Here is a 24,893-nt window from a genome sequence, read left to right as displayed (position 1 = left end):
GTTCAGAAATGCAACAGCACAGCTGTGTATGCCGAGACGGACTCTGAGCCAGGCAGGAGGGGTGGCCAGTGCAGCAGTTCTGACCTCCGCAGCCCCTGGAGGTGACCTGTAACTGCAGTCAGGGTTTTGGAGGAAGCAGGTTGATCTACCTTCCTCTACCACCTGAGGAGGACGGTTCCCAAGCACAACGGAACCAATCCTCTTCTGTTCCTGGCAACAAGCAAGGCAACAAGAGATGGGAAAACTGAAAAAATGTCAGGAAACACAGATTTCTCCTTGATCTTTGTTCTGTCCGAGGGCTGCACAGAAAAGCTGGGCTATCAACTACATGGAGGCTCACCAGGGACGGTATTTATCACAGCAGATCCTTCTACTGTACTGATGCCCGGGCACTCAGATGGGCAGATAGAGGCCTTTCCTGGGCTTTTCCCTTAACTTGTAATCACCAGGCTTCGACAGCAGCTGCTATTCTCCACCTAGCCCCGAGCCAAAATCCAGGAGCACAGGATACGTTAGGAGTGAACCCTGGTATAGCCTGAATTTAAGGACAGACATGCCTGACTTCCTGAAGCCTGCAACCCTCATTCTCCAATGAGCACTTTGCACATGGCAGAACGGTATCTTGGCCTCTGTATTTCAGTGCTTTGCTTCAAACAGGACCAAGAATCTGGACACTAAATATGTTATGGATGCCAGAGTCTTTACCTGTGTGAAAATTGACTCTCATTCATGCACACACACAAGGCTCAGTGTCATCTCAAAAGAGTGTGACACTCAGAGATGGAGATCCCAATGGATGCCGGGTCTGCACTAATATGAAATATGTCATGGAGACATTGATCTGTTCCGTCCTATTATACGGGGAACAGGCAGTACAATGGTAGGATGGTCTTTAGAATGTGGGCAGACAGTGCATGTCCACAACATGCCAAGCCCCTGAGCAAACTGGTTTATTGGGTGACCCTCCAAAGGGGCTGTGCAAACTTAAACCAGGGCAGCATGACCCTGGAGGCAGCCCAGAGTGGAGCTTTGAGCCTGTGTGGTCCAGGTTACATCCATTTCAGACTTTTAGCATCTGGGGAACACAAAACTGTTTCTGTGCTTAGAGAAAATGTGGTGTATAGATGTTAGAGCTCCACAGGCAGTCAAACCAGACATATTCCATCCCTTGGTGGCTTTTCTGGGGGTAGGGGTTGGACAGAGTGGCCGGTGTCCTGATGCTTTTCTCATCTATGAAGGACACAAGCGCTGCCTCTTCAGGAACAATGTACACCCACAGTGTCTGCAAAGGAGCTGTTTGTCCCCTCCTTTTGCTGTGGTCTGAAACCCGAGCAAATATTTTTATGTCATTTTTCACGAAGCTGAGAGTTCTGGGAAGTTCTCTGTACTGTACATTTCAAAGGGAATGATGCCCACAGAATGCTCAGACTGCATAGAAATCTAGAATGGAGACCTGCTGTCTCTCATGCAAAAGCTGTCTTCAGATAGCTCCACAGGCCAGTGGAGGTGCAGAGAACGCAGGTCTAACAAGGCTTGCTGAAGCATGTTGGGCAGGTCTCGAACTGCCACGGAAGAGGGAGTGCTGAAGTGGCCATGCTCCACTCTGAAGCAATGTGTGGGACAGTGAGGGTCTCTCTGTTAACTGAGCCTTGGCTCGTCACAGGGTGCACACACACATATACACTGACTCCCCTTCCCTCTTTCTATCCTCACTCCTTCCCCCTCTCTCCCACATCACTTGGTAGCCTCGCTGCTAGGGATTTATATGGGCGTCATTGTTAGCACTTCTTCTAGGCTCCACCCACCAGTTACCTGGCAAAAGCCAGGCAGGCCTGGCTTGTTCTAAAGGAGGCTGTTGGCCTCTCCCTCTCCCTCTTGCTCTCTCTGGCTCTGCCCCCTTCCCTTCTCTGACCCCCTTTCCCCTCTTTTCCCTTCCTTCTCCCCCCTCTCTCTCCACATGTTCTTGGCCAGCCTCTTCCCTTTCTCTCTCTCTCTGTCCTTCTCTGTCCCTTCTCTTTTTCTGCTTCTACTCCCTTTTCAACTCCCCTTCCCATGCCCTGAAATAAACTCTATTTTATATTCAACCTGTCACATAGCTGGTACCTTGGGGAGGAGGGATGCCTGAGCATGGTCCTGCTGAGGTACCCCCACCCACCACACCCTACCTGGCTCTACAAAGCCCACCTTTGGCTTTAAAAAAAAAACCCAGGGGCTGGGGATTTAGCTCAGTGGTAGAGCGCTTACCTAGGAAGCGCAAGGCCCTGGGTTCGGTCCCCAGCTCCAAAAAAAAAGAACCAAAAAAAAAAAAAAAAACCCACAACGAAGGTCTATAACAAAACTCCCCATGGTAGTCCTACACAGTCATAGTAGTCAGCACAATGGAGCTGAGGCAAACCCTGTGCTATTTCAGTCAAGCTCGATGGCCCATGTACAAGTGGTGACTCTTTGGGCTGTGTAAGGCTGACCAGGGCAGCATTTCATCTGCAAACCAGGTCAGTGGCTGCTGCTAGACATCAGAATCCATATGTGGTAAGGACAGATGCATGACCTTTGCCCTGTGCAGGAAGAGCTGCTGACTACTATGGGTTGATAGCTCCAGGACCAGTAACTGTCACAGAGATCCACAACCAGAACAGTTAGGCGTTTGGTTCCTGAGGGAACCCAGGGCTTCCCTAGGGGAAACATCCAAGTTTGGCAGAAGTAGAAGTGTTCTAGAAAGTTCTTACCAGCTTCTGCCCAGAGCTGGAAGAAGACATCCCAGGCGTTGGTAGTTATGCAGGGGCCAGAGGAGCACTCCCAACATCTGCCTACGAACCTGTCTGTTGGCTGCTGCTGGACATGAACAGATCTATGTAAGATGATGAGGGAGCCTCTTAGTGGCAGAAATCTCACATCTCCCAAGGGAGGGAGCAAGAGGACCATATACTGACTGGTTTTACACCACAGCAGCTATCAAGGGTTTTAATACACAAACACATAGCTGACCAGATGATGTAATGTCATGATCACTGTGTTATCTGTTAAGCAAACCTCAGGGAGGGAAATTGTAGGGGTTGTGGTTCTTCACAGGCCTGACTGTTCAGTGGTGGGGACAGTGGCTTGGACAGATAGGCACTGGGAGCTGTCAATCCCACACTTCATCGGTGCACTTCAAGATACTCTGCTGACACATTTTGTTTTGCTCTCTCTCTCTCTCTCTCTCTCTCTCTCTCTCTCTCTCTCTCTCACACACACACACACACACACACACACACACACACACACAGAGAGAGAGAGAGAGAGAGAGACTGTGTGACTATGTGTCTCTCTGTGTGTGACTTGTGTGTGCATGTGTGCATGTCTGTGTGTCTGTGTCTGTGAATCTCACTGACTCCTACTGGTCTTGTGCTTAAGAGGCAATGGATGTTCTATTAAAAAGGAGCGGGTTTTATGCTAGGCATGATGTGAATATTCTCCATATTTTGTTGATCTCCACCACAATTCCATTGTTATTTCTTGTTATCCACTGTTGGCAAAGGAAACCGAGTCTTGGAGAAGCCTAGAAAGTTACTAAAGAGAACTCTTAGAACTTAAGTAAGCCTCCAAACTACCCTATCCCTGACAAACTGGATGCCTTCTACCTGCTCCCTGCTTGGGTCTTGGCTCAGAAAACCTGTGTTAGCTTGGATCTGAAATCCTGAGCCACATAGGCAGGGAGAAAGAATGTCGATGTTCTTTATACAGAGAATCCCAGCCAAGCACATCCTGCCTTCTCTCTAGAGCGGTTTCTCCTTTTTGTTTGCTTGTTTGTTTTGTTTTTTATTTTAAGACAAGGTTTCTCTGTGTATTTCTGGCTGTCATAGAACTCACCCTGTAGATCAGGCTGGCCTCAGACTCAAGAATCTGCCTGCCTCTTCCTCCCAAGAGCTGGGATTAAAAGGCATGCACTACTACCACCTGGCTGGTTTCTCCTTTTTTTTTTTTTTTAAAGATTTATTTACTTAATGTATATGAGTACACTATTGCTCCCTTCAGACCCTCCAGAAGAGGGCATTGCATCCCATTAGAGATGGTTGTGGGCCACCATATGGTTGCTGGGAATTGAACTCAGGACCTCGGAAAGAGCAGCCAGTGCTTTTAACCGCTGAACCATTTCTCCTTTTTATAACCAGCCCATCTTAACTGTCCTCTCCCTGGTCCTTCACAGCGTCTATGCTGTTTGTATAGATTCTGTCACTTGGGCTCAGTGAGTAGCACCATCCAGCCTGTGAGAATCAAGCACATGGCCAGAGGACATGAGGTCAGGGAAGAGATGATCCCTGCTTCTCAGAGCTAAGTGTGAGAAAACTCAGTGGAGGTGCTGTGAAAGAGCAAATACACTTCAAAGCCACCAGCAGCACCAAGATACTGCAAGTCTTTGCACTTCCTCCCCCCACACCCCTTCACCACAAGGCCACTGCTTCCAGAGCCTTAGAGTTGTTTCTGTTGCACAAAGGCAGGCTGCAACACCCACCAGAGGACACTCTAATCTCTGCCCTCTGTAAAACCAGGACGCCCTCCTTTCTCAGCATCTTCTTAATCTTTGGAATTTTCATGGGGAAACAGTATTTTTGCCAAGGGATAGGGACCAGAACATAGGTGAAACTAGGGAGAAATGGACCTATGGTCCCTCTCTGTTCAACTTATACCTAAGCTTGTCTTTTACCTATAAAAGCTATGTGAGCTTGTAGAAAAATCAAGGGTGAAGAAATGTGTCCCTGTCCCAACACTCCACATAGGAGATGCCAAAGGACAGGTCAAGTGGCCTGCTGTCTGTCGTCTGAGTAGATTCAATCAACTACCTCTCCCCGCTCATTAGCACTCTGCCTGCACTCAGTCATGAGCCATTAGGCCAGCATCCTTTCATGTGCATGAACCATTAGGCCAGCATCCTTTCATGTGCATGAACCATTAGGCCAGCATCCTTTCATGTGTCATGCATACCCCATTCTGTCTTGATCCTCATTATGCAACAAGTTGCCTGGGCTGCACATGCAGCATGTATAGAAGACAGATTGTAGGCAGTTCCTCAGAACTACACCGAAGCTGCAGCCTTCTCTGCTATCCTTGCATCAGGCACTGTCAGGTAGGTATAGGAGGGCCCTCTACGTTGATATGTGTGGATTCCTGTGTCCCTCTGCCACAGGAAGCAGGCTCACAGCCACAGTAGATGTCCTGACTTTAGATGTGTGGGATTCAGTGCAAAAGGCGCAATCAACAGGAGCAGAGCAGCGGTTTGGGCCTGGAGAAGTCCAGTGGAAAGAACCCACTGGCCTCTGACCCCTGATTCCACTCCCAGCGGGTGGAGAATGGGTAAGCAGAGCACTGGTCATGCTGTGTTCATCCCGGGATCCTTCAGGTGGTTGTGTCTATGTTGGTGAGTAGGAGATCAGTGTCTACTATCACGACTCATAACTCCCATTAAAGCTTGGATATTAGATCTGAGGTGGGGAGAAATGAGGTCAGGAGATGGGAGGGAAGAAGCAGCAGCAGGAGTTAGTCAACTGACTAGGAACCCATGGTGGTACCAAAGGAATGGAGGTGGAGGAGGATAGGCTCCTTGAAGCACCTGATATCAGTGTGTATTTGTGCCTGTATGACATGTGTGAAAAACATGTGTCAACTGCATGTCAACTATGTGGGGTATGTGTGTGTAGACCATGTGGCGAGCATGAATACATATGTATTAAATGTTTTTATGCATGGCGTGTGGACACGTGGCATGAGGTACAGATGTGTGACGTGTGCTTATAACTGTTCATGTATCTGTATAACATGGCTTCCCTTTTCACGTATGAAGTATGAAGGGCTGGCTGAAGTTAGCCTTGGCGGGGGTGGGGTGCTCCCACCTCACAGTTTGTTCTCTTGAATGTCAGAGCACAGCAGGGAGGACCTTTGAACACTGTGTGATGAGCGCTTAACACAGAGGTTAAGAAACAGAATAGATGAGAAAATGGCGTTTAACATTCAGGCAGGAGATGTATCTTGGCTCTTCAGAGAAGCCTCTGTGAAGCTATTGAGAGTCTATTGAAGCTACTGGGTGCTGGGGAGTAAAGGGGGAGTCCCCTTGCTGCACAGGAGCTATGTAAGCGCTGCTTGCACTCCTCCTGTGATGTGAGTCACCAGAGAGCAGGACAGTGAGGGCAGAACACAGGTTTCAGGAAGGCTGGTTAGGGGCTTGATCTTGGCAAAGAATAGGAAGGAAATGAGAAAGGCTAGAACTGGTGAGGAGAGGGAACACAGAGGGACCAGAGAACTGGACACGGCTGAGGCCATACCTTCTCAAGTTCCAGAGAATGCAGTCCTTCCAAGGACACACAGCCATGGACATCCCTCCTCCTACCCCAGCTATAGACCAGGCCATTTATTACTATGGACCAGGGAGCAACTGTTTCATTTAGCTAAGAAAAAAATGTAAAATGTTTTTAAATCATAATCACAGGTAGCTAATGTAGAATGCTGATCTCTGAGTACTAAAACTGGGCTGGCCTCACAGCCTTGCTGGATTTTTCTGAGTACCAAAGGTTAAGGGTGGCTATGGCCAGTTCCAGCAAGAATTAGCACCCTAGCCTGGCTTGTTTGCTCATAAACTGAGTCTAATGTGAGCCTGCCTGCTGCAGACAGCAAGGGCTACAGCATCTGTCTTTGACAAAATCCTTGATCTCCACCCCTCCAATAATGTGCTTGGGTTGGAAGAGACAGACCTCTCTTTTTTTCTCCTTCGTCTCCTTCTCCTTCTCCTTCTTCTTCTCCTTCCTCCTCCTCCTCCTTCTTTCTTCTTGTTCACTCCCTCCCTCCCTTCCTTCCTTCATCTCTCCCTCCCTCTCTTCCCCTGCTGCTGCTACTATTACTCCTTCTATTAATAAGCACACACACACACACACACACACACACACACACACACACACACACTGCTTCTTGCTGGCATGTTGAAAATGTTCTAGACAACACCTTGTCTCTATTTATAAAACTTTTGTTTCTTAATTTTTGAAACTTGTGCATGGCTTTGGAGGTAGAATTGGATTTCTGTACATCTGCCAGTGTGATTGTAAACTCCATGTCTTGACTCTGATCCATCAAGTCAAATTCTCACCAGAATCAGTCCCTGGCTGTGCCTTGAGAGAAGCCCTGCTTCTGGTTGGGACCTTGTCTGCCTTGTGCAGTCTATGGGAATAGGAGCATGTTGTCTCTCCAGCATACAACATATATAGCTTGCAGACTTGCAGGTCATAATTTTAGATCCGTGACTCTTGTTCGGGGTCTTTCAACTCCTCCCATGTTGGGGTCTTGTTGGTGACCTCCAGGTCTTCTGTCTTGCCTAACCCTGGTTCTTTAATAGTGGCTTGGACTATATGAAGCAGATTACTAAAAGGCATCCAGGCCAGCTATTGCTACAGGGAAGCTGCTCGGGGTTGGGGCAGAGAAGTATCTAGAGTCATATAGCCCTATGGGTCTGGTTAGGTCCCAGGAGACTGTGCTGTGCTTGCCCTTCAACAACACTTTCAGGGGAGCCAGGCAAGTTATTTCTAAATATCAAAGAGGAACGTAGCATCCGTGTTTCTTTAGCTCTTAAAAAAGTGGGCTGGGGATTTAGCTCAGTGGTAGAGCGCTTACCTAGGAAGCACAAGGCCCTGGGTTCGGTCCCCAGCTCCAAAAAAAAAAAAAAAAAAAAGACCCCCCCCAAAAAAAGAGTATTTTTTGTGTATGAGTGTTTTCCTGCCCATGTATGTTCACCATGCATGGCTGGTATCCAAGGAGATCAGCTATCCTCTGGGACTGGAGCTGTCCTATGGGTGCTAGCAACAAGTCCCAGGGCCATGTGTCATTCAGACCCTGCTATCAGCAGAAAGTGGCATCTTTGTGACTGAGTCTGGGACACTGATGGGTGTGTCTGTGACAGTGTTTACAGAGAGCTTTTAACTAATGAAGGAGGATACACCCTGAATATTGGTAGCACCATTTCATGGCCTGGACTGAAGAAAGGGAAGAAAATCAGAAAACAAGCTCAACACCAGCGTTCAGCTTCCTGACCGTGGACACAGTGTGACCAGTTACCTCATGCTCCTGCATGGCCCTCCACCACGGCCTTCCTTTACCGTATGGACTGTATCCCTCAAACTGACCAGAAAACTTTTTCCCCTTAAGTGGACTCTTCAGGCATTTGCTCACAGCAATGAACAATTACAAGTGACTAATACAGGGGCAACTTCATCCCAGATTGTGACTTCTCAAAAGAAATGTGGCTTCCTTTGGTGTCTACAACTTGCCTGCTTCCGCCATAGTCCACAGTCCACCCTGACAGGCATGTAGTTTGCCACAACAGGTGAACCTTCTTAGAGTATGGGGCAGAGGAGTGGAGAGAGCTCAAGGCCACAGTTAAGCCTCTTGGGACACATGTTCCTCAGTGGAAGTCCCTGACTAACATCCTGGTCAGGTGCTCAGGAGAGGGCTGGATCCAAATGGAGGTTCTTGGGGGACAATATAGCTTCCCACCAGTGTAGGACTGGACCAGCTTGGGATCACCTCAGGAATAGGTGTTGGACACTGGAATACCAAGAGGTGTGCTTTTACCCATGGCTATGGGAAAAGATGTATTCAGGTGGAATAGCACTAGGAGGTAGAGGGGTATGCTGGGACCCGGTGGGGCCATGAGAAATGATGGAACCAGGAAGGCAGTGTCTGGAGACAGACAGCCTTGATGAATTAAAACAACCACCGCTGTTTTATGCTTCACTTCTGGTTACAGCACACCCCCCTGGGTACTGGGCACACCACCCTCTTTATTAATGGGCTCCCGAAGACCTTCCAAGAGTCTCTTCTTTTTCTGCACAGCAGTAGCTACCACCCCAGAGGCCCAGTCTAACCCTTTCAAGAAGCACAAGGCGGTGGGTACAGAGTGGACACTCACCTGGAGCCTCGAAACTTGTATCCCCACCACAGTCTCCAGCCAGTTTGGAAGAGGAAGGTAGATCTGGCCTAGAGCTCTATGCATCCCATCCTTCAGAGTCTTCATCAAGGCTTGAGTAAACTTCCCGTAGTGACACACAGTGACTGGCTTCAAGTAATGCTGGTCTTTTACCCTGCGCTTGGGCCAGCTTTGAGGATTCCATAGGCTCATATTTAGCCATATTAGGCCACTTACAGCATAAAAAAACACCCCTGGGGTATCCTAATGGCACTCAAAGACTCCAACATGTAGCCTTTTGAAGTAAGATTTGTGTGTGTACGTGCATGTGTGTGTGTGTGTGTGTGTGTGTGTGTGTGTGTGTGTGTGACCTGTGTAGATGTGCCTGCGAAGGTCAGAAGAGAGCATCACATCTCCCAGAGTTGAAATTACAGTCAATGGAGAGCCACCTGATGCTGGTGCTGGGAACTGAACTTGGGTCCTCCAGGAGAAGGAAACACTATTAACCGCTGGCCTATCTTTCCAGCCTTACAACGTGTAGCCTCGTGACACTGGCACTTGCTCCCCACTTCCCTTTTGTACCTCACTATCTCAGGCTCTGTGGAAGTAGTTGTTTGATTCAGGAGGCAGCTTCTGTTCTTGGTACCAACCTCATCTTACGGGAACTCTCTTATCTCCAGGCCACAACCCCTTGAGTCCAGAAAATCCAAGGTGACAGTCATAAGCATAATGTATTTCTGATGGAGAAGCACAGATGCTTGGAGGGGTCAAGTACACAGAATTTCTAGTAATTAGGTCAACTGTTCATAAGCACACAGCTGGGGGTCCAATGAGCCTCAGGAAAAGCCTTAGAGTTGAAGGCCGCCTGTCCAGTGACATCACCTAGTTCATACCAGACTAAATGGGTCCAGGGCTTTCCTTCTATGGCCCAGACCTAGTACTAACCCTACCCTGCCTTCAACTAAGCCATGCTAAAGATTGGGGGACACACGTTTATGCAAGTCTTTAGTGTGGCGTCAGGTACTCCCAGGGGCTTCCTACCTGTCAGGATGCCTTGGAAGCAAGAATTGGAATTTCTCCCAATAACTCCTTTCTCTGGGAGGGGAGTAAGAACACCAAGACTTATGGCTGGGGCTTCATACCGAGTTCTCAAGTGCTGATTGATGGTTCTGGAGGCTATGTTCTCTGTATTTATCCCGCTGCTTCCTCCTGACCAGCAGCCTATCAGCTCTTTACAGTAATAAACCCTGTAGTCAGAATCTGAGTGTTAGGGTCAGGCTGTCTGTGGCGGTCAGAGCTGACCATGCTCAGTAGGGCAGTACATGTGCCTGTCAACCAGGAACATCTGTAGGTAGATGCCCCAGGAGTGGTGCCCAGTTAACAGTGGTATGCAAGACCACAGGTGCCTGTGCCTGGACGCTAGGCTGGTCCACTAGGGGCAGAGTTTCTATTTCTAAACTTTTATAGCAATGCCTTCCTGAACAACCACACACAAACTTTCTTTCACAGGTTCAAGGGTTCTGTCAGAATCAATTTAGAGAGATAGAACCTCTGGGAAAATTCTGTGTGTCTCTCTAATTCTGATGGATACGAACAATTCCTCTGGAAAGGAAGGAAGTGTTGGAGAGAACCAGCTTGAATCAGTGCTCCACAAATGTAACCTGTGTGGGGCAAACAGTGGCTGTGTGTGACAATTGGGCTTTTCACATGTTCTGAGCAGCTTGAATGCCTTCCATTAACAGTTGCACTAGGTACAAATGTTTTCAACATGTAGAATACTATTTATTATTATGTAGGTTCTAGTCATATTATATTTAGGGCACTATGATTCTGCACAACAAAAACTTCCCCCATGTTCTTTTCTTTTTTCTTTTTTTTAAAGATTTTATTTATTTTATGTATGTGAGTACACACTATTGCTGTCTTCAGACACATTACAGAGGGTATCGGATCCCATTACAGATGGTTCTGAGCCACCATGTGGTTGCTGGAAATTGAACTCAGAATCTCCACTGTACCCATAGAATTTAAACCTCTGATCTTCCTAGAATCAATTCTTATTGAGTTCAGACAAGCTTTGTCCTAATTTTTTTTTTTAGAAAATTATCAGCTCAACACTACAGCAAGGAAAAATCCTGCGATAATTTAAATATCTTTCTCACATTTTTTGAAAATTCTGTATTTTCCAGTTACTCGTTTTGCTAGTAGCATATCGCTTTAAAGAGCACATCAGAGAAAGTTAATATCTGATGAAACAAATTTGTCTATTACTTCCTCTCCTGTTTATAGGGTTGTCATATTTTTTTCTTGGATATTTCTTCTCAGACACTTAGATTTAGTCTGGCTGCTTAAGAAAAAAAAAACACCCAAATAATCCCTTAACAGGGGTTGCACCAGATATGCTAAAGGATGTTGCAAAAATGGCTAAGTTGTCATGTATCCGGTGTGTGTCCCTTAGAAATACTTCAAATCTGTCTTGTGGGTCTCCAACACTTCTTAGTCATAGTCTTGTCTTTTAAAGATCAGTGGGTATTCCATTCGGGAACCAGGAGACTCCTGACTTTTCTTTTCTTTTTTTTTTTTTTTTCGGAGCTGGGGACCGAACCCAGGGCCTTGCGCTTGCTAGGCAAGCGCTCTACCACTGAGCTAAATCCCCAACCCCATGACTTTTTTATTCTAATTTTACACCTGACCAATTCTCTCATTTTTTTAACAGTTGCCTCCCTGGAATTATCCAGATGTATAGTAAAATAATCTTCAAAGAACCTCACTTTTCTCGTTTTCCACCTTTGCATTTTCTTCATCTGTAACTTGGGTTTTTTCCTCAACGAGAGCACACACCAGTGTCCCCTTCACCTGAGAGCGTACACCAGTGTCCCACAGCACTTCCTCTTCAGCAGCAGCAGCCTAAGAGAGACTGGGCAGACCCTGACTTCATCTTGTCGGTCAGTGTCTAACTCTGAACGATCACGCTGTTGTTCTTGCTTGGTCTATTAAATGGCGAGTCTACAAGCCTTTACCTGTAGGCTGAGTGGGCTCTCAGAGATGCAGTTTGCCCAGGCCTCGTGCAGGATTTTACATGGCTGTTTAGACAACAGCTTTTAGAAGCTGTCTCTAACTCATCTCTTGGATAGAAATGCTATGCTAGCTCCGTAAGGAAACTTGAGACGTTTTTGTCTGTGTCAGGAACACCAAGAGTGGATTCCGAGGAGATAACACGAAAACTGAGAATTCTCGTTCCTTATACTGAGGATCTGAGAGTGAGTATTGTTTGTTTGTTTGAAAACACAGGGTATCATGGCACCCCGGCACCTCAGCCGGCTTCCACCTTACTGTATAGCCAAAAATGATCTTTTACTTATTCTCCCACCTCTGCCTTGGAGATGGGTCTTTTGTGAACATCTACAGAAATTAAAGTGTAAATGACGTGGAGAAATTTGTCCCAGTCTAGTTGTGATAATGTGTAAACTAGGAGTTGGTAAAAATTCTTAACTTCTCACATCCATCTGGTGCCCAACACATTTGCTTTTTGGAAGTTGTTTAAAGATCATATTTTAATTTTATTTAAATGATACTATTTAGGCCCAACAGTTGCAGTGATAGGGACTTGACTGGATATGCACAGTCTTTGAGGAAGCTGGTTCTTACAGGCATAGCTAGGCATTCAGTAGATGTCTGGCTGTGGATGAGGGGGTATTGAGGACACAGAGGGTGGTGCTAAGGTCAGAAGACGTCCTTTGGCCTTGGAGGACTCAGGAGGTAGGAGAGAGAGCAGGCCCCTGCTAAACTGGGAAGGACAAGCTGGTAATATGGCCTGTGAGATCCAGGCCCTGATTGAGGTCTGGGCACTTTCTAATGCCACAAAGAAGCTTTTATAGACATAGGAAGATTCTGGAAGTTGTGATCACAATAAGCACATCGGAAGGACCTCAAGGGTGTGTGGCTTCGGGCAGGGAAGGAATGATGGCGTTCTGAGACATGGCTTCTCTCCATCCTAAACAGATACTTACAGGGATGCTGTCTTCCTGGGGACATATGGAAGACACTGGACAAAGAGGCTCCAGAGACCCCAAGCAGAGCTTGGTCCAATCTGGCCCCAGTTGTGTGGGAAGCTGGGCAACTAGACCACAGCTGTCTAGCCTTTCGTTCTGCTGGAGACGCCAGCACACTTTGCCCACTGAGATGAAACACCAAAGTGGTCCCCAGGGTCATAACTCCCCTTCCAAATGGCCTTTATGTGCTTAAATGTACCCTCCATGTGGATCAGTTTGCTATCAGACTGTGCATTGGCAGAAGAAAGTAGACGGGACTTTGTGACCCTTGATCCCCAAATTTCTAATATGAAAAGAACAGAGCCCATTCTGACCCTGACCTTGTGCTCAGGTGACCGTCCTATGCTGGGAGGACTGCAACATGAACGGGGTGGCTTGTTATAAGATGTGGTTCCAATTTCCTGACCCTTGACAGAGGCCTGGAACTCCTAGGACCACAGCAGAGCTCCCCTCCACCACTCAAACTAGGCAAGAGATGTTTCCCAGGACCGACTGTTGTTAATGACAGCTTGTTTGTCCCCCCTCACGCCAGATCCAACAGGGTGGGGGAAGACAGATGTCCGATCATGGGGCAGAGCTGGGATGGAAGGCTGAGGCTCCACAGAAATAGGCCAGTGCTGGAGTCAGGCCCAGTGAGCCCTGGGAAAGAGAGGCAGACCTTGCTTTCAGATTCCTCAGCCCCACCCCCAGCTGTGCCTGAGTGGGGCCCGGGGACAGTGGGTGGGGTGAGAGGGAGAACAAACAGGAATGCCTAGGAAAGAAGGCCACTGTGGATCCCGCCCCTCCTCCAGGCTGTTCCCCTTTGCCTGGCCTCTCAGCTCACACTTCCCTCCAGCTTGCCCCCTTCCCCTCTGCCTCCCCTAACTCCATTCCAGAGCACAGATAAAAGTGGAACCTGAGTAGCAAATGTTTGTGGTGTTGCGCCAATCAAGGGTCCCATCACCAAGGTAACGGGCACACTTCACAGCTCTGTGAACAGATGGTCAGTGAGCAACAGGCAGCATATGTTCCTGTGAGCCCTGACACAGGCACAGATGGAGGGTGGGCAGGAGGTGGGCCTGGGACATAACCTGACATTTCCTTGTCTCCCTTCTCATTGGGGTGCATTGTCAGAGGGCACTGCCTGAAATTAGCGTTCTGGGGGCTGCTGTACGGCTCCCAACACTGCAGTGCAGCGTCAGCCCTGCTTAACCAGAGGCCACATCAGTAGCCGCGGCAGCCACCCAGCCTCATTTAGCAGCTGTCGCTTGGCCGGCCTGCATTTTCAGCTTCTAGTTTATGTGGCTGTTTACAGCCGAAATCACACTTTTCTTTTGTGAATAAGATCAAGGGAGAATCCATGGTGTCCTGAGAGGTGGCAAGAGCTGAGAAGTTGGAAATACGCTCTCGTGATAGTTGAATACTGGCTAGTATGACACAGTGACCTCAGCTTCCTGTGGCTCAGGTACTCTCTGTATTTGACTGACCTTTGCGATGGCCAAATGGGATGTCAAATATTTCTCTCCGTCATCTTGGGTGTGGGATTTGTTCAAGGGGGGCTTAGGAAAGAATCAATAATACAGGTACCATGGTGTGCCTATTTCATACTGACTGCTCCGCCAAGCCTACAAGGATCTATTTGTAGATTCCCACCAGCACCATCTAGCCAGCTCCAAGGCCCAGGCCTGATAGACACTGGGCCGAGAGTCTCTATGTATCCACCAGGGTAGGTGAAGGATGGGACATGGGGCCCAGTAGCCACTAAAGGTGTCACTGTTTCTCCTCAGGTTCATTACTGCAGTGTCTGCTGGACCTCAGACCTAACAAAGCTCAGTGGAGAGTGTCCCTACGACTTCATTCTGTCCCTGGTCTCTACTCTCAGGTCTATTATAATATTGACTGGATTCATGAATATCCTGCTCATTTGAAACCAGTACCCGCATAGTTTGTTGTCTAGTGACCTTGGTACATTAGTTTGGTTTCTATAGCTGTGATGAAACCTCATGATCAGAAGCAGCTTGGGGAGGAAAGGGTTTATTCAGCTTACATGTCCCGAGTTCACAGTCCACTGAGGGAAGCCGAAGCAGAATGCAAACTGTGTGGGTACTTGAAAGCCGGAGCTGCTGCAGAGGCTGGGGAGGAGTGCTATTCCCGGGGTGCTCCTCCTGGCTTGTTCAGCCTGCTTTCTTATAGAACCCAGGACCGTCAGCCTGAGGATGGCACTGCCCACACTGATTGCTAATTACAGGCTTGCCCGCAGTCTGATCTTATAGAGGTATTCTCTCAATTGAGCTTCCCTCCTCTCAGTTGACTCTAACTTGTGTTAAGTTAACAGAAAAAACTGGCCAGGCCCCTTAGGTAATATCCACTATCTCTTGCCCGCTGTAGGAATGTCAACAGTAGATTCCTGCTGTTTTTTTTTTTTTTAAAGATTCTTTTTTAAACAAACTTATTTATCTGTATACTGTACACAGTAGCTGTCTTCAGACACACCAGAAGAGGGCATCAGATCCCATTACAGATGGTTGTGAGCCACCATGTGGTTGCTGGGAATTGAACTCATGACCTCTGGAAGAGCAGTCAGTGCTCTTAACCAATGAGCCATCTCTCCGGCCTGCTAGACTGGTGCTCAAGAAGGGCCTGATAAGCTGTTAATATGCCTTCAGATTTCTGCTTCTCAGTGGAAAAATCCTGCACAAAGGTGTTATTAGGAGGTAGACAGGAGAACACTCGATAGTTCTTTCTATGAAGATCACGTGGAGAAAGGGTCAGAGGGACAAACTTAGTTACTAGGCAGGGACAAACTTTCTGTGTCAGTCGAGATACACCTCCCTGCACCCCTCCCCCATCGCCAGTATTGGGGATTGAATTTAGAGCTTTGTGTAAGCTAAGCAAGCACTCTGTCTACTGTTTGAGAAATGGTTTCAAAACTTCCCCAGGCTGGTCTCGAACTCCCTTTAGAGCCCAGGCAGACCTTGAATTTGTAATTCTTCTGTTTCAGCCCTCTAACTGATTACAATTACAGGCCTGTACCATATATATGGGTTCAATTTCCAACCCCCACATGGCTGTTTAGAACTGTCTTTTAAGGCTGGAGAGATGGCTCAGTGGTTAAGAGCACTGACTGCTCTTCTAGAGGTCCTGAGTTCGATTCCCAGCAACCACATGTTGGCTCACAAACATCCATAATGGGATTGGATGCCCTCTTTTGGTATGTCTGAAGACAGCGACAGTGTATTCACATACATAAAATAAATAAATACAGAATAAATAAAAACAACAGAAAAAAAACCCTGTCTTTTCCTCCAGTCCTAGGGGAGCTGATGCCCTCTTCTGTCCCCCAGATCAGGTATCCAAGCAGTTCAGACGTAGACAAGCACAGCACAAATATAAATTAATCTTTACTAAGAAAGGACTCACTTTACTGGACATGGTATTGCAGCCCTGTAATCCTATTAGGAGGCCGAGAAAAGAGTACCTTGAATTTGATTGGCCTCTGGCCAAAGATTACAAAAATACGCCAAAATTCACATTTTGTATTCTCACAAAACGGCTTGCCATTATATCTTCAGTTCTTCTAATATTTCTAGAGTGATGTTTTGATTCCTTTGTCATTTCCTCCTATGTGCAACCTGTAGCTAATTTATCTGGTTTCTGTAGAAATTACATTCATCCTTCACATGGCCAGTAACGGACTGCACTTGTCTTTCAAAGCACATAGGAAAAGCAGAGCGGCAAATCAAAATTGCAATAGATTTACTTTCTTACTGCCCGTGTAATCACCTTACTGGAGGTCTGTATTTCTTTATTTGACTTTGTTATGGTCTGGCTAACTTCCATTTCAATCTGAGGGACTTTCTTCTGCATTTCTTCCTTTAAAGATTTTAAGTTATTTACCATTTTTATTACCTGTGTGTTTGTGTGTGTGTGTGCTTGTGTATGTGTGCTTGTGTGTGCATGTGTGTGTGCTTGTGTGTGCATGCTTGTGTGTGTGCTTGTGTGTGTGTGCTTGTGTGTGCATGTGTGTGTGCTTGTGTGTGTGTGCTTGTGTGTGCATGTGTGTGTGCTTGTGTGTGTGTACTTGTGTGTGCATGTGTGTGTGCTTGTGTGTGTGTACTTGTGTGTGCATGTGTGTGTGCATGTGTGTGTGCTTGTGTGTGCATGTGTGTGTGCATGTGTGTGTGCTTGTGTGTGTTTGTGTGTGCATGTGTGTGCTTGTGTGTGTGCTTGTGTGTGTATGTGTGTGCATGTGTATGTGTGCTTGTGTCTGTGTACTTGTGTGTGCATGTGTGTGTGCATGTGTGTGCATGTGTGTGTGCATGTGTGTGTGCATGTGTGTGCATGTGTGTGCTTGTGTGTGTGTGCTTGTGTGTGTGTGCTTGTGTGTGTGCTTGTGTGTGCTTGTGTGTATGTATGTGTGTGTGTGTGTGTGTGTGTGTGTGTGTGTGTGTGTAGACCTGAAGACAGCGTGCTCATCTTTGCTTGAGTGGCCTCTCCCACTGTGTGGGCATAGGCATCTGACTTAGGTTCTCCAGCTTGTACCGGGTGGCTTCACCTGCTGAACCGTCGCACTGGCTCTTTTGGCATTTCCTATAAGGCTGGTCTAGTGATAAATCTCTTTAGCTTGTTGGGAGTACCTTAACCTTGTCCTTATTTTAGAAAGACAGGTTTGCCTGATAAAAATTCTTGGTTGACAAGTTTTCTTTTGCAATAACTTAACAACAGTTATTTATGTGAATGTGCCTGCTTGTACATGCACCATGGACGTGAAGTACCCATGGGGGCCAAGGGCATTGGATCCCCTTGATACTGAAGTTACGGGCAGTTATGAGATGCCTCGTGTGGGTGTGGGACAGTGAGACACCTCTCCAGTATTTTGAATATATAAATGTGTTGTCTATCTCCCAAGACTTCTTAAAAAATATCAGTGGTAATCTTGGGAGTCCCTTGTATCTGATAAGTCAGTTCTCACTTGCTTTGTTCAAGATTCTATATTGCTGGCTCTCATAAGTCTATGTGTCTCTCTAGACGTCCTGTTTTCTTGGATGTATACATTCTTTTGGGGGGAGCTTTGAACATTTTTCTGTGCTCTGCACTCCTTCTCCATTTGTGTTCCAAGTTTTACAGAATTCTTGCTGCACGGTGGAGTCCCTGGTGGTTTGAATGAGATACCCCGTAGCCTTGGGCACTTGAACACATTTGGTGGTGGTGTTGGGAGGCTCAGAGGCGCACCCTTACTGAAGGAAGTGTCACTGTGGCTGGGCTTTGAGAGCTTAAAGCCTTGTCCTGCCCCGAATTTGCTCTACCCCTTCTTATGGTCAAGAATGTGAGCTTATGGCTTCCAGTTCCAGCTGCCCTACCTCCATTCTGCCAACAGCCTTATCCCTCTGGAGCCAGAAGTCTAAATGAACTCTTCTATAAGTCTCCTTGGTTATCATGGCAATGGAAAAGTAATGGATATGGGGCTCCGTGGGCTCCTTACATTGTTTCCTGTTATTCTTTACATTTCTAAGTCGTAATAACTTCCAAATTTGCTCTTTGTCTACTCAAATCTACTCCATAATGTTTCTGGGGATTTGTCTTTATTTCTGTTATTATACTCTTTTGATATATACATACACACATATCTTTTGGTACACACACACACACACATATACATATACACACATATATATATACCATACATATATATGTAAATGGTCTTTGTTTTATTCATGCATTTTTAAAAAGAATGATCAATTTTATGTATATGATTACACTGTAGCTGTCTTCAGACACACCAGAAGGAGGCATTGGATCCCATTACAGATGATTGTGAGTCACCATGTAGTTGCTGGGAATTGAACTCAGGATCACTGGAAGAGCAGTCTGTGCTCTTAGTCGTATACATTTCTTAATAGATGTTATTCATGCCTTCTTTCAGAGTTGCAAGCATGTTTAAGGAAGTCTTGTCCAATGACTCTGATGTGTTGATTTCTTCTGGGATATCTTTTGAATGCACCACATCTTTCTGATTTGTTATATGTGTGACTTTGTTGATGAAAATTAAAAATGTTGAATTTTATGGAATTATACCTCTGAGAACCAGTCTTGATTCCCAGGGTTTGATCTCTGATGACTGAAAGATATCTTGGTGCTGCGAGACAACTTGAGTGAAAAGCCTGGATTCTTGTATAAAAGACCCTTTCTGGGTCTCCTCCTTTTCCTGACCATGTATGTTTGACTTCTAAATTTGCCCTTACACTAGGTTGCTTTTGAATGTTATGATCCTTAAAAGATTGGCTCCCTGAATGACAAAAAATTTACTTTACATGTATGGGTATTCTGCCTGTGAGTATGTCTGTGTACCACATATGTACTCTGAGAAATCCTTGTTGGCTACTCTGTGGGTGCCAGAAACAAACCTGGGTGCTCTTAACTATTGAGACATCTCTCCGACTCCTATTTCCAGGTTTTTTTTTTTTTTTTAAATCTTGTGGAAGTTACTCAAGTTAGGGGAGTTAACACATGATGGCCAGCCTCTGTGCCTGCTTCTCAGGAAACCAAACCAGCAGCTGCCACACAGTGCCCCATTACTCGAAGGGCAAGGTGTCCTACTTGTTTGGCCCTGGCAGTCTAAACCAGAAATGTACACAGGGCTATCACTGGCTGAGAACTGAAGTAGAAATTAGCTAATGTATCAATCAAGCTTACCTTGTATGACTGCTACTCAACTGGAGTTAAGGACGTTCAGAGCGACCTGATATCTTCTGTGATATCAACGCTCTCCAGTGAGTTTTACTTATTAATCTTTATGTGCATCAGTGTTTTGCCTGCATGTCTGTCTGTGTGTGTCAGATCCCCTGGAGCTGGAGTTACAGTTGTGAACTGCCATGTGTGTGTGCTGTGAATTGAACCCAGGTCCTTTACAAGAGCAGCCAGTGCTTTTAACTGCTGAGTCATCTTTCCAGCACTGCAATGAGTTTTCTTTTTTTTTTTTTTTTTTTTTTTTTTAAATTTTTTTTTTTTTTTAGAGATTTATTTATTTATTATATGTAAGTACACTGTAGCTGTCTTCAGATACACCAGAAGAGGGCATCAGATCTCTTTACAGATGGTTGTGAGCCACCATGTGGTTGCTGGGAATTGAACTCATGACCTCTGGAAGAGCAGTCGGGTGCTCTTAACCACTGAGCCATCTCTCCAGCCCCTCTTTTTTTTTTTTAAATTGGATTTTTTTATTTACATTTTAAATGCTATCCCCTTTCCCAGTTTCCTGTCCATAAGCCCCCATCCCATTCCCCTTACCCCTTCTTCTATGAGGGTGTCTCCCCCCCAACCACCCACCCTTTCCTGCCTCCTGGCACTGACATACCCCTACACTGGGTGGTCCAGTCTTGGCCAAGGGCTTCCCCTCTCATTGGTGCCCAACAAGGCCATCCTCTGCTACATATGCAGCTGGAGCCATGGGTCTGCCCATGTGTACTCTTTGGATGGTGGTTTAGTTCCTGGGAGCTCTGGTTGGTTGGTATTGTTATTCTTATGGGGTTGCAAAGCCCTTTGGCTCCTTCAATCCTTTCTTTAAGTCCTCCAATGAGAACCTCATTCTCAGTTCAATGGTTGGCTGCGATCATCCACCTCTGTATTTGTCAGGCTCTAGCAGAGCCCTCTCAGGAGACAGCTATATCAGGCTCCTGTCAGCATGCACTTCTTGGCATCAGCAGCGAGTTTTTAAATGCAATACGTTTATTGGTCTAAAATAAATTTGCAAATGATTTTCTTGACGGATATTTTAGAATGGCGAGCTAACTGTTATGGGCAAAGACTTGCTTTTATCTTTCTGTTGCTGTTTATATTATTTTCTTATAGGCAGAAAATGTGATTTTAGTAAATTAGCTTTTATTATTTTGTCTGAGGTTCATAGTTAGGTCCTATGAACTATCCACATGTGTTCAAAAAGAACACACACTGAGAGGCATTTGCTGCTCTGTTCCTATTAGAAGACACTTATTTATTAACTTGTTGAAATGAATGTCATTGTTCTTGCTGTACCTGACCTGTTCGTTTCTAGAATGAATGTTATGCTATCCATCTTGCATTTGACTTGTGCTTTGAGATTGATCCTAGCATAGAATGTGAGTGGCTTTTCTTTTCACCCTTTTCCTAGTTCATATTATATTTATATTTCTAAAAATATTGACAGATAATAAAAAATATTGTTTTCTAAGCAAGAAAAGGAAATGTGCCTTTCTTTTTGTCTCACCCAGTATTAGCCTTTAGAGTTCAGAACTGCTTAGTCATATCTGCACACGTCACTGATTTCTTTCCCAATGCCGAGTCACACAGTCTCTGCATTCCATGGCACAGAGCGGTCGTTCAGCCTGAGCACGCCCATTTCCTCTTAGAAAGGATATATGGGTCAAAGTTTTGATTCCTGAAAACGTGTTGATTTCTTTCCCCCTACTCTAGAAACACTGATTATAGGACTCCGAACTCAACATTATTTTTCTATAAAGAAATGAAAGATATAGTATGCCTGCCAAAAATGGTAACACAAGGCTTGACACCAAAGGCAGAGAGGACGCAGAGGGCTGTCTGGACCACAGAATAGGACCTTGTCTTTAAAAAAAAAAAAAAAAAGAAGTGAAGTATGAGTTTAAAAATGTATTTTTATTTTAAATTGATATGTGGAAATTCTATCACAAGACTTGACTGGAAAACAATGCTGTCCCCGGAAAAGTTCTAAATGTGATTAATATTCCATCAACACAGTGGCTTATTTAAACTTATTTAAATGTGACTGACATACACACTTTATTGACAAGTCAGGATGCAGCTTCTGTGACGGAAAACAACTTTCACGGAAATATACTTTCAGTCTAAGAGATCAGAATCTTAATTCACAGTCACACAGGTAAACAGCAAGGAAACAGAACTCCTAAAGGCAGCGATGTCAGAGAGTAGCAGACAGGAAGAAGACGGTGTTCAAGGGAAGGACCAGAAAAGCCAGTTCCTAGTCTAGGCAGCAGACATAGCAGTACAAGCTCTCCGGACACACTATGCTCAGTCCTCCGGGAGCAGAAAGGGGCTGAACAAACACAAGCATGCTCAAATGCGGGAGATGGGGCTGTACCCTTCTGGTAAACACAAGAATCTCAAGGAGAAACCCAAGAGCTCCTACAGCATGGCTGAGCCAGTGGTCTGCAAAACTGTAAAGACGACAAGGAACATTTTAGAAGCTTATCAAAATCTTAAAGACCGGAGCACGAAAAGGACACATCTTCCAGTGAGCTTGCATCTCCTCAGGGAACTGCGTGTCCCTAGAGATAGAGCAGGGCTGTAAGGGCCCTGGACAGGCTCAGCTACTCTTGTTTCCCCAGTGGAGATGGATAAGAACCTCAGAGTTTAAAGAAGATCTTACTGTAACCCACTCTGCTTCTTTAAAAATCTTTTTTTTTTAACATGTATTTCATCTTTAGGGGTGTTTTTCCTGTATGCATGTCTGGGCATCACTGTGTGCTTAGTGCTCACAGAGACCAGAAGAGGCTTTCGATTGCCCTGGAACTGGAGTTACAGTTGTGAGCCACCGTGTGGGTGATGGGGATCAGACCTTGGGTCTCTGGAAGAGCTGCCACTGTTCTTAACCACTGAGCCATCATTCCTCTAATCAGAACCAACTCTCCCACAAGAAAGCAAGAATTTAGGTTTTTTTTTTCCTATCCAAATACTTTGTGGATCAAGAAAAAAAACAGGGGGTTGGGGATTTAGCTCAGTAGTAGAGCGCTTGCCTAGGAAGCCCAAGGCCCTGGGTTCGGTCCCCAGCTCCGAAAAAAAAAAGAACCAAAAAAAAAAAAAAAAAAAAAAAGAAAAAACAGATGAATGCTTATTTCTGCTAGATTTTTCTAATGAAAAAGTAATTTCTGACTGATCATATAGCTATTAGATATTATGTATGGTGGTCTGAATGAGAATAGCCCCATAAGCTAGTATGTCTGAAAGCTTGGTCTCTGGTTGGTGGAAAGGGTTAGGAGGCGTGGCCTTACTGGAGGGGGCGTGGCTTTGCTGATGGAGGTGTGTTGCTGGGGGGGGGGGTGGGCTTTAAAGTTTCAAAACCCTGAGCCATTCTCAGTTGGCTAGCCCCAACACGATGGCCATAGGCTCTACCACCCTCTGGAACCCTAAGACCTAAATTAAATGCTTTCTTTTGTAAGTCGCTTTGGTCATGGTTCCTTTTCACAATAACAGAAAAATAAGAAGACATCATGATTTCAAAGACCAATGATTTGAGGAAACATTTTCACAATTTAATAGTCAGCAAATGTTTGGAATTAGACTCCTGCTAAGGTCAGAAGAGCATTCTTGACGTTAGTGTCTCGTGTTCTGGGTCATGGGAGTCAGGAGCAACGTCTGAAACAAACCGATGGGATCTTTTTACAGTATGTGCAGGAGAATCCACTGAAAAGCAATCTTTCCTTCCTTTAAAGTGTGGTCCCAGTTACTGTCCCTCTGATGAGACTGGGTGATGCCACTCTAAACACTCCTTGAAGGAGGGCGGAGTCCCGGCGTTGAACCTTTTCCCACACTCTTCTGGAAGAAGCAGACACAGCTTGAAACAAGTCGGTGGATCCCGGTTGGGAAGCTGGCCCACGAGACACATTAACTATTTGGCCCTCAGCTATGAAGACAGAGCATCTGCTGGTTCACTGAGGGGCTGGGGAGGACTTTACCTGTACAGCACCTAGTATCTTCTCCAGTGGTCATGCTCATGCTGTCTGCCTCCTGTACCAAACAGAGACGAACACCAAAGTGAGAAGAAATGTCTCCAGACACCAACTCAGAGAAGCGGCCTGGTTCTAAGTGTGCACAAAGACGGATTGCTGAGCTGTACTGGGAGACAGAACATTTTTCAGTTGTGACCACCTGTCATTAAATTTTGCTCCATAATTATTCCATTAAAGTGGAAGCAATTAATTAGGAGGCAGTGCTATTAGTAGAAGGAAACTGTCAAAATTGTTTCTTTTGGTGCCAGTTCTGACCATCTGCAGGACATCTAGATGTTTATTACTGCTAATGACTGTGGAAATGGAAATTCATATGCAGATGGCTCTCAGACGACTTCCTGCCAAGCGCAGAGAGAGCCACGTGTAGCTTTTCCAGGGCTGAGCACTCAAGTGCCCCAACCCCGCAGTGTAGCTGGCCACTTCCTGCCTCTGACAGACACGGGGTGTTGGGAAGGGGCTTGGAGCTGAACTAGCCTTGAAGGAAACTGAGAGTTTCCATATCTTAAAAACAACACCTTTTGGTTGGGCATGATGGTACTCAGGACTCAGAGGCAGGTGGATTTCTGTGAGTACCAGCCAGGATAATGCCGCAGAGTGAGATCCTGACCCTGCAACACCATGCTTTTCTGTAAGTCTTGTTCTTGGCTTTCTTTGCTACACGGACGTGATGGCTTTAACATGCACGGCCCAATGACCCCTAAAGTGTGAGGGTGACAACCCAAACAGGTGTCCAGATGAACACAACCTTCGCCACCCCTGTCATCGCTGCTCCCACCCCTGTGGTTTCCTAGTGTGCAGGCCCCTCTCAGTCACCGAGAGAGACAGAGTGAAGAATCTCGCCGAAGTTTACAGCTCTTAATGGAATGTTAACAGGTTTTCCTCACCAGCTGGGCTGAACAGTAGCCAGGGACAGGTCAAAGCTTCAGCTCTCGCCCCCATTTGCTCACAGGGTGGCTGAGCTGGGCCTAGATTTTGATGTTGACGACCTCTGGGGTGCACTCCACCCCATTTGCCAGGCTGCAGCCCCAGCAGTGACCCTGGCGGCTCAACCATGTATACAGTCATGATATTGTATGCTGTGTCAACTATGCCCAAAGTGAACACTTCCAAGCATTCTGAGCCTTTCCTAACACGAAGAGTTTTGTCCAGTTTTTTCCTAATCTTGAAATAGTAACACCT

The 24,893-nt window shown here is 46.1% G+C and overlaps 1 protein-coding gene across 8 annotated transcripts in view; it reads right to left on the bottom strand.

Annotated features, from left to right (window-relative positions):
- Positions 1-21,582: 21,582 nt before the first annotated feature.
- Fam120b (family with sequence similarity 120 member B) overlaps positions 21,583-24,893 on the bottom strand; it is a 65,057-nt gene continuing 61,746 nt past the window's right edge. For 5 of the 8 annotated variants that reach the window (XM_039110798.2, XM_039110803.2, XM_039110812.2 and 2 more), the window contains one exon: positions 21,585-23,712. In XM_039110798.2, coding sequence (XP_038966726.1) covers positions 23,672-23,712 — 41 coding nt within the window. In that variant the 3' untranslated portion in view covers positions 21,585-23,671. Of the gene's footprint in view, positions 23,713-24,893 lie in introns of all 8 variants that reach the window. The other 3 variants (XM_039110811.2, XM_039110806.2, NM_001107466.4) reach the window with 3 other exon arrangements.

The sequence above is a fragment of the Rattus norvegicus genome, chromosome 1 (genome assembly GCF_036323735.1).
Source record: "Rattus norvegicus strain BN/NHsdMcwi chromosome 1, GRCr8, whole genome shotgun sequence".
NCBI lineage: Eukaryota > Metazoa > Chordata > Mammalia > Rodentia > Muridae > Rattus > Rattus norvegicus.
The sequence above is the reverse complement of the archived record's forward strand: the minus strand, read 5'-3'. Positions and strand labels throughout refer to the sequence as shown.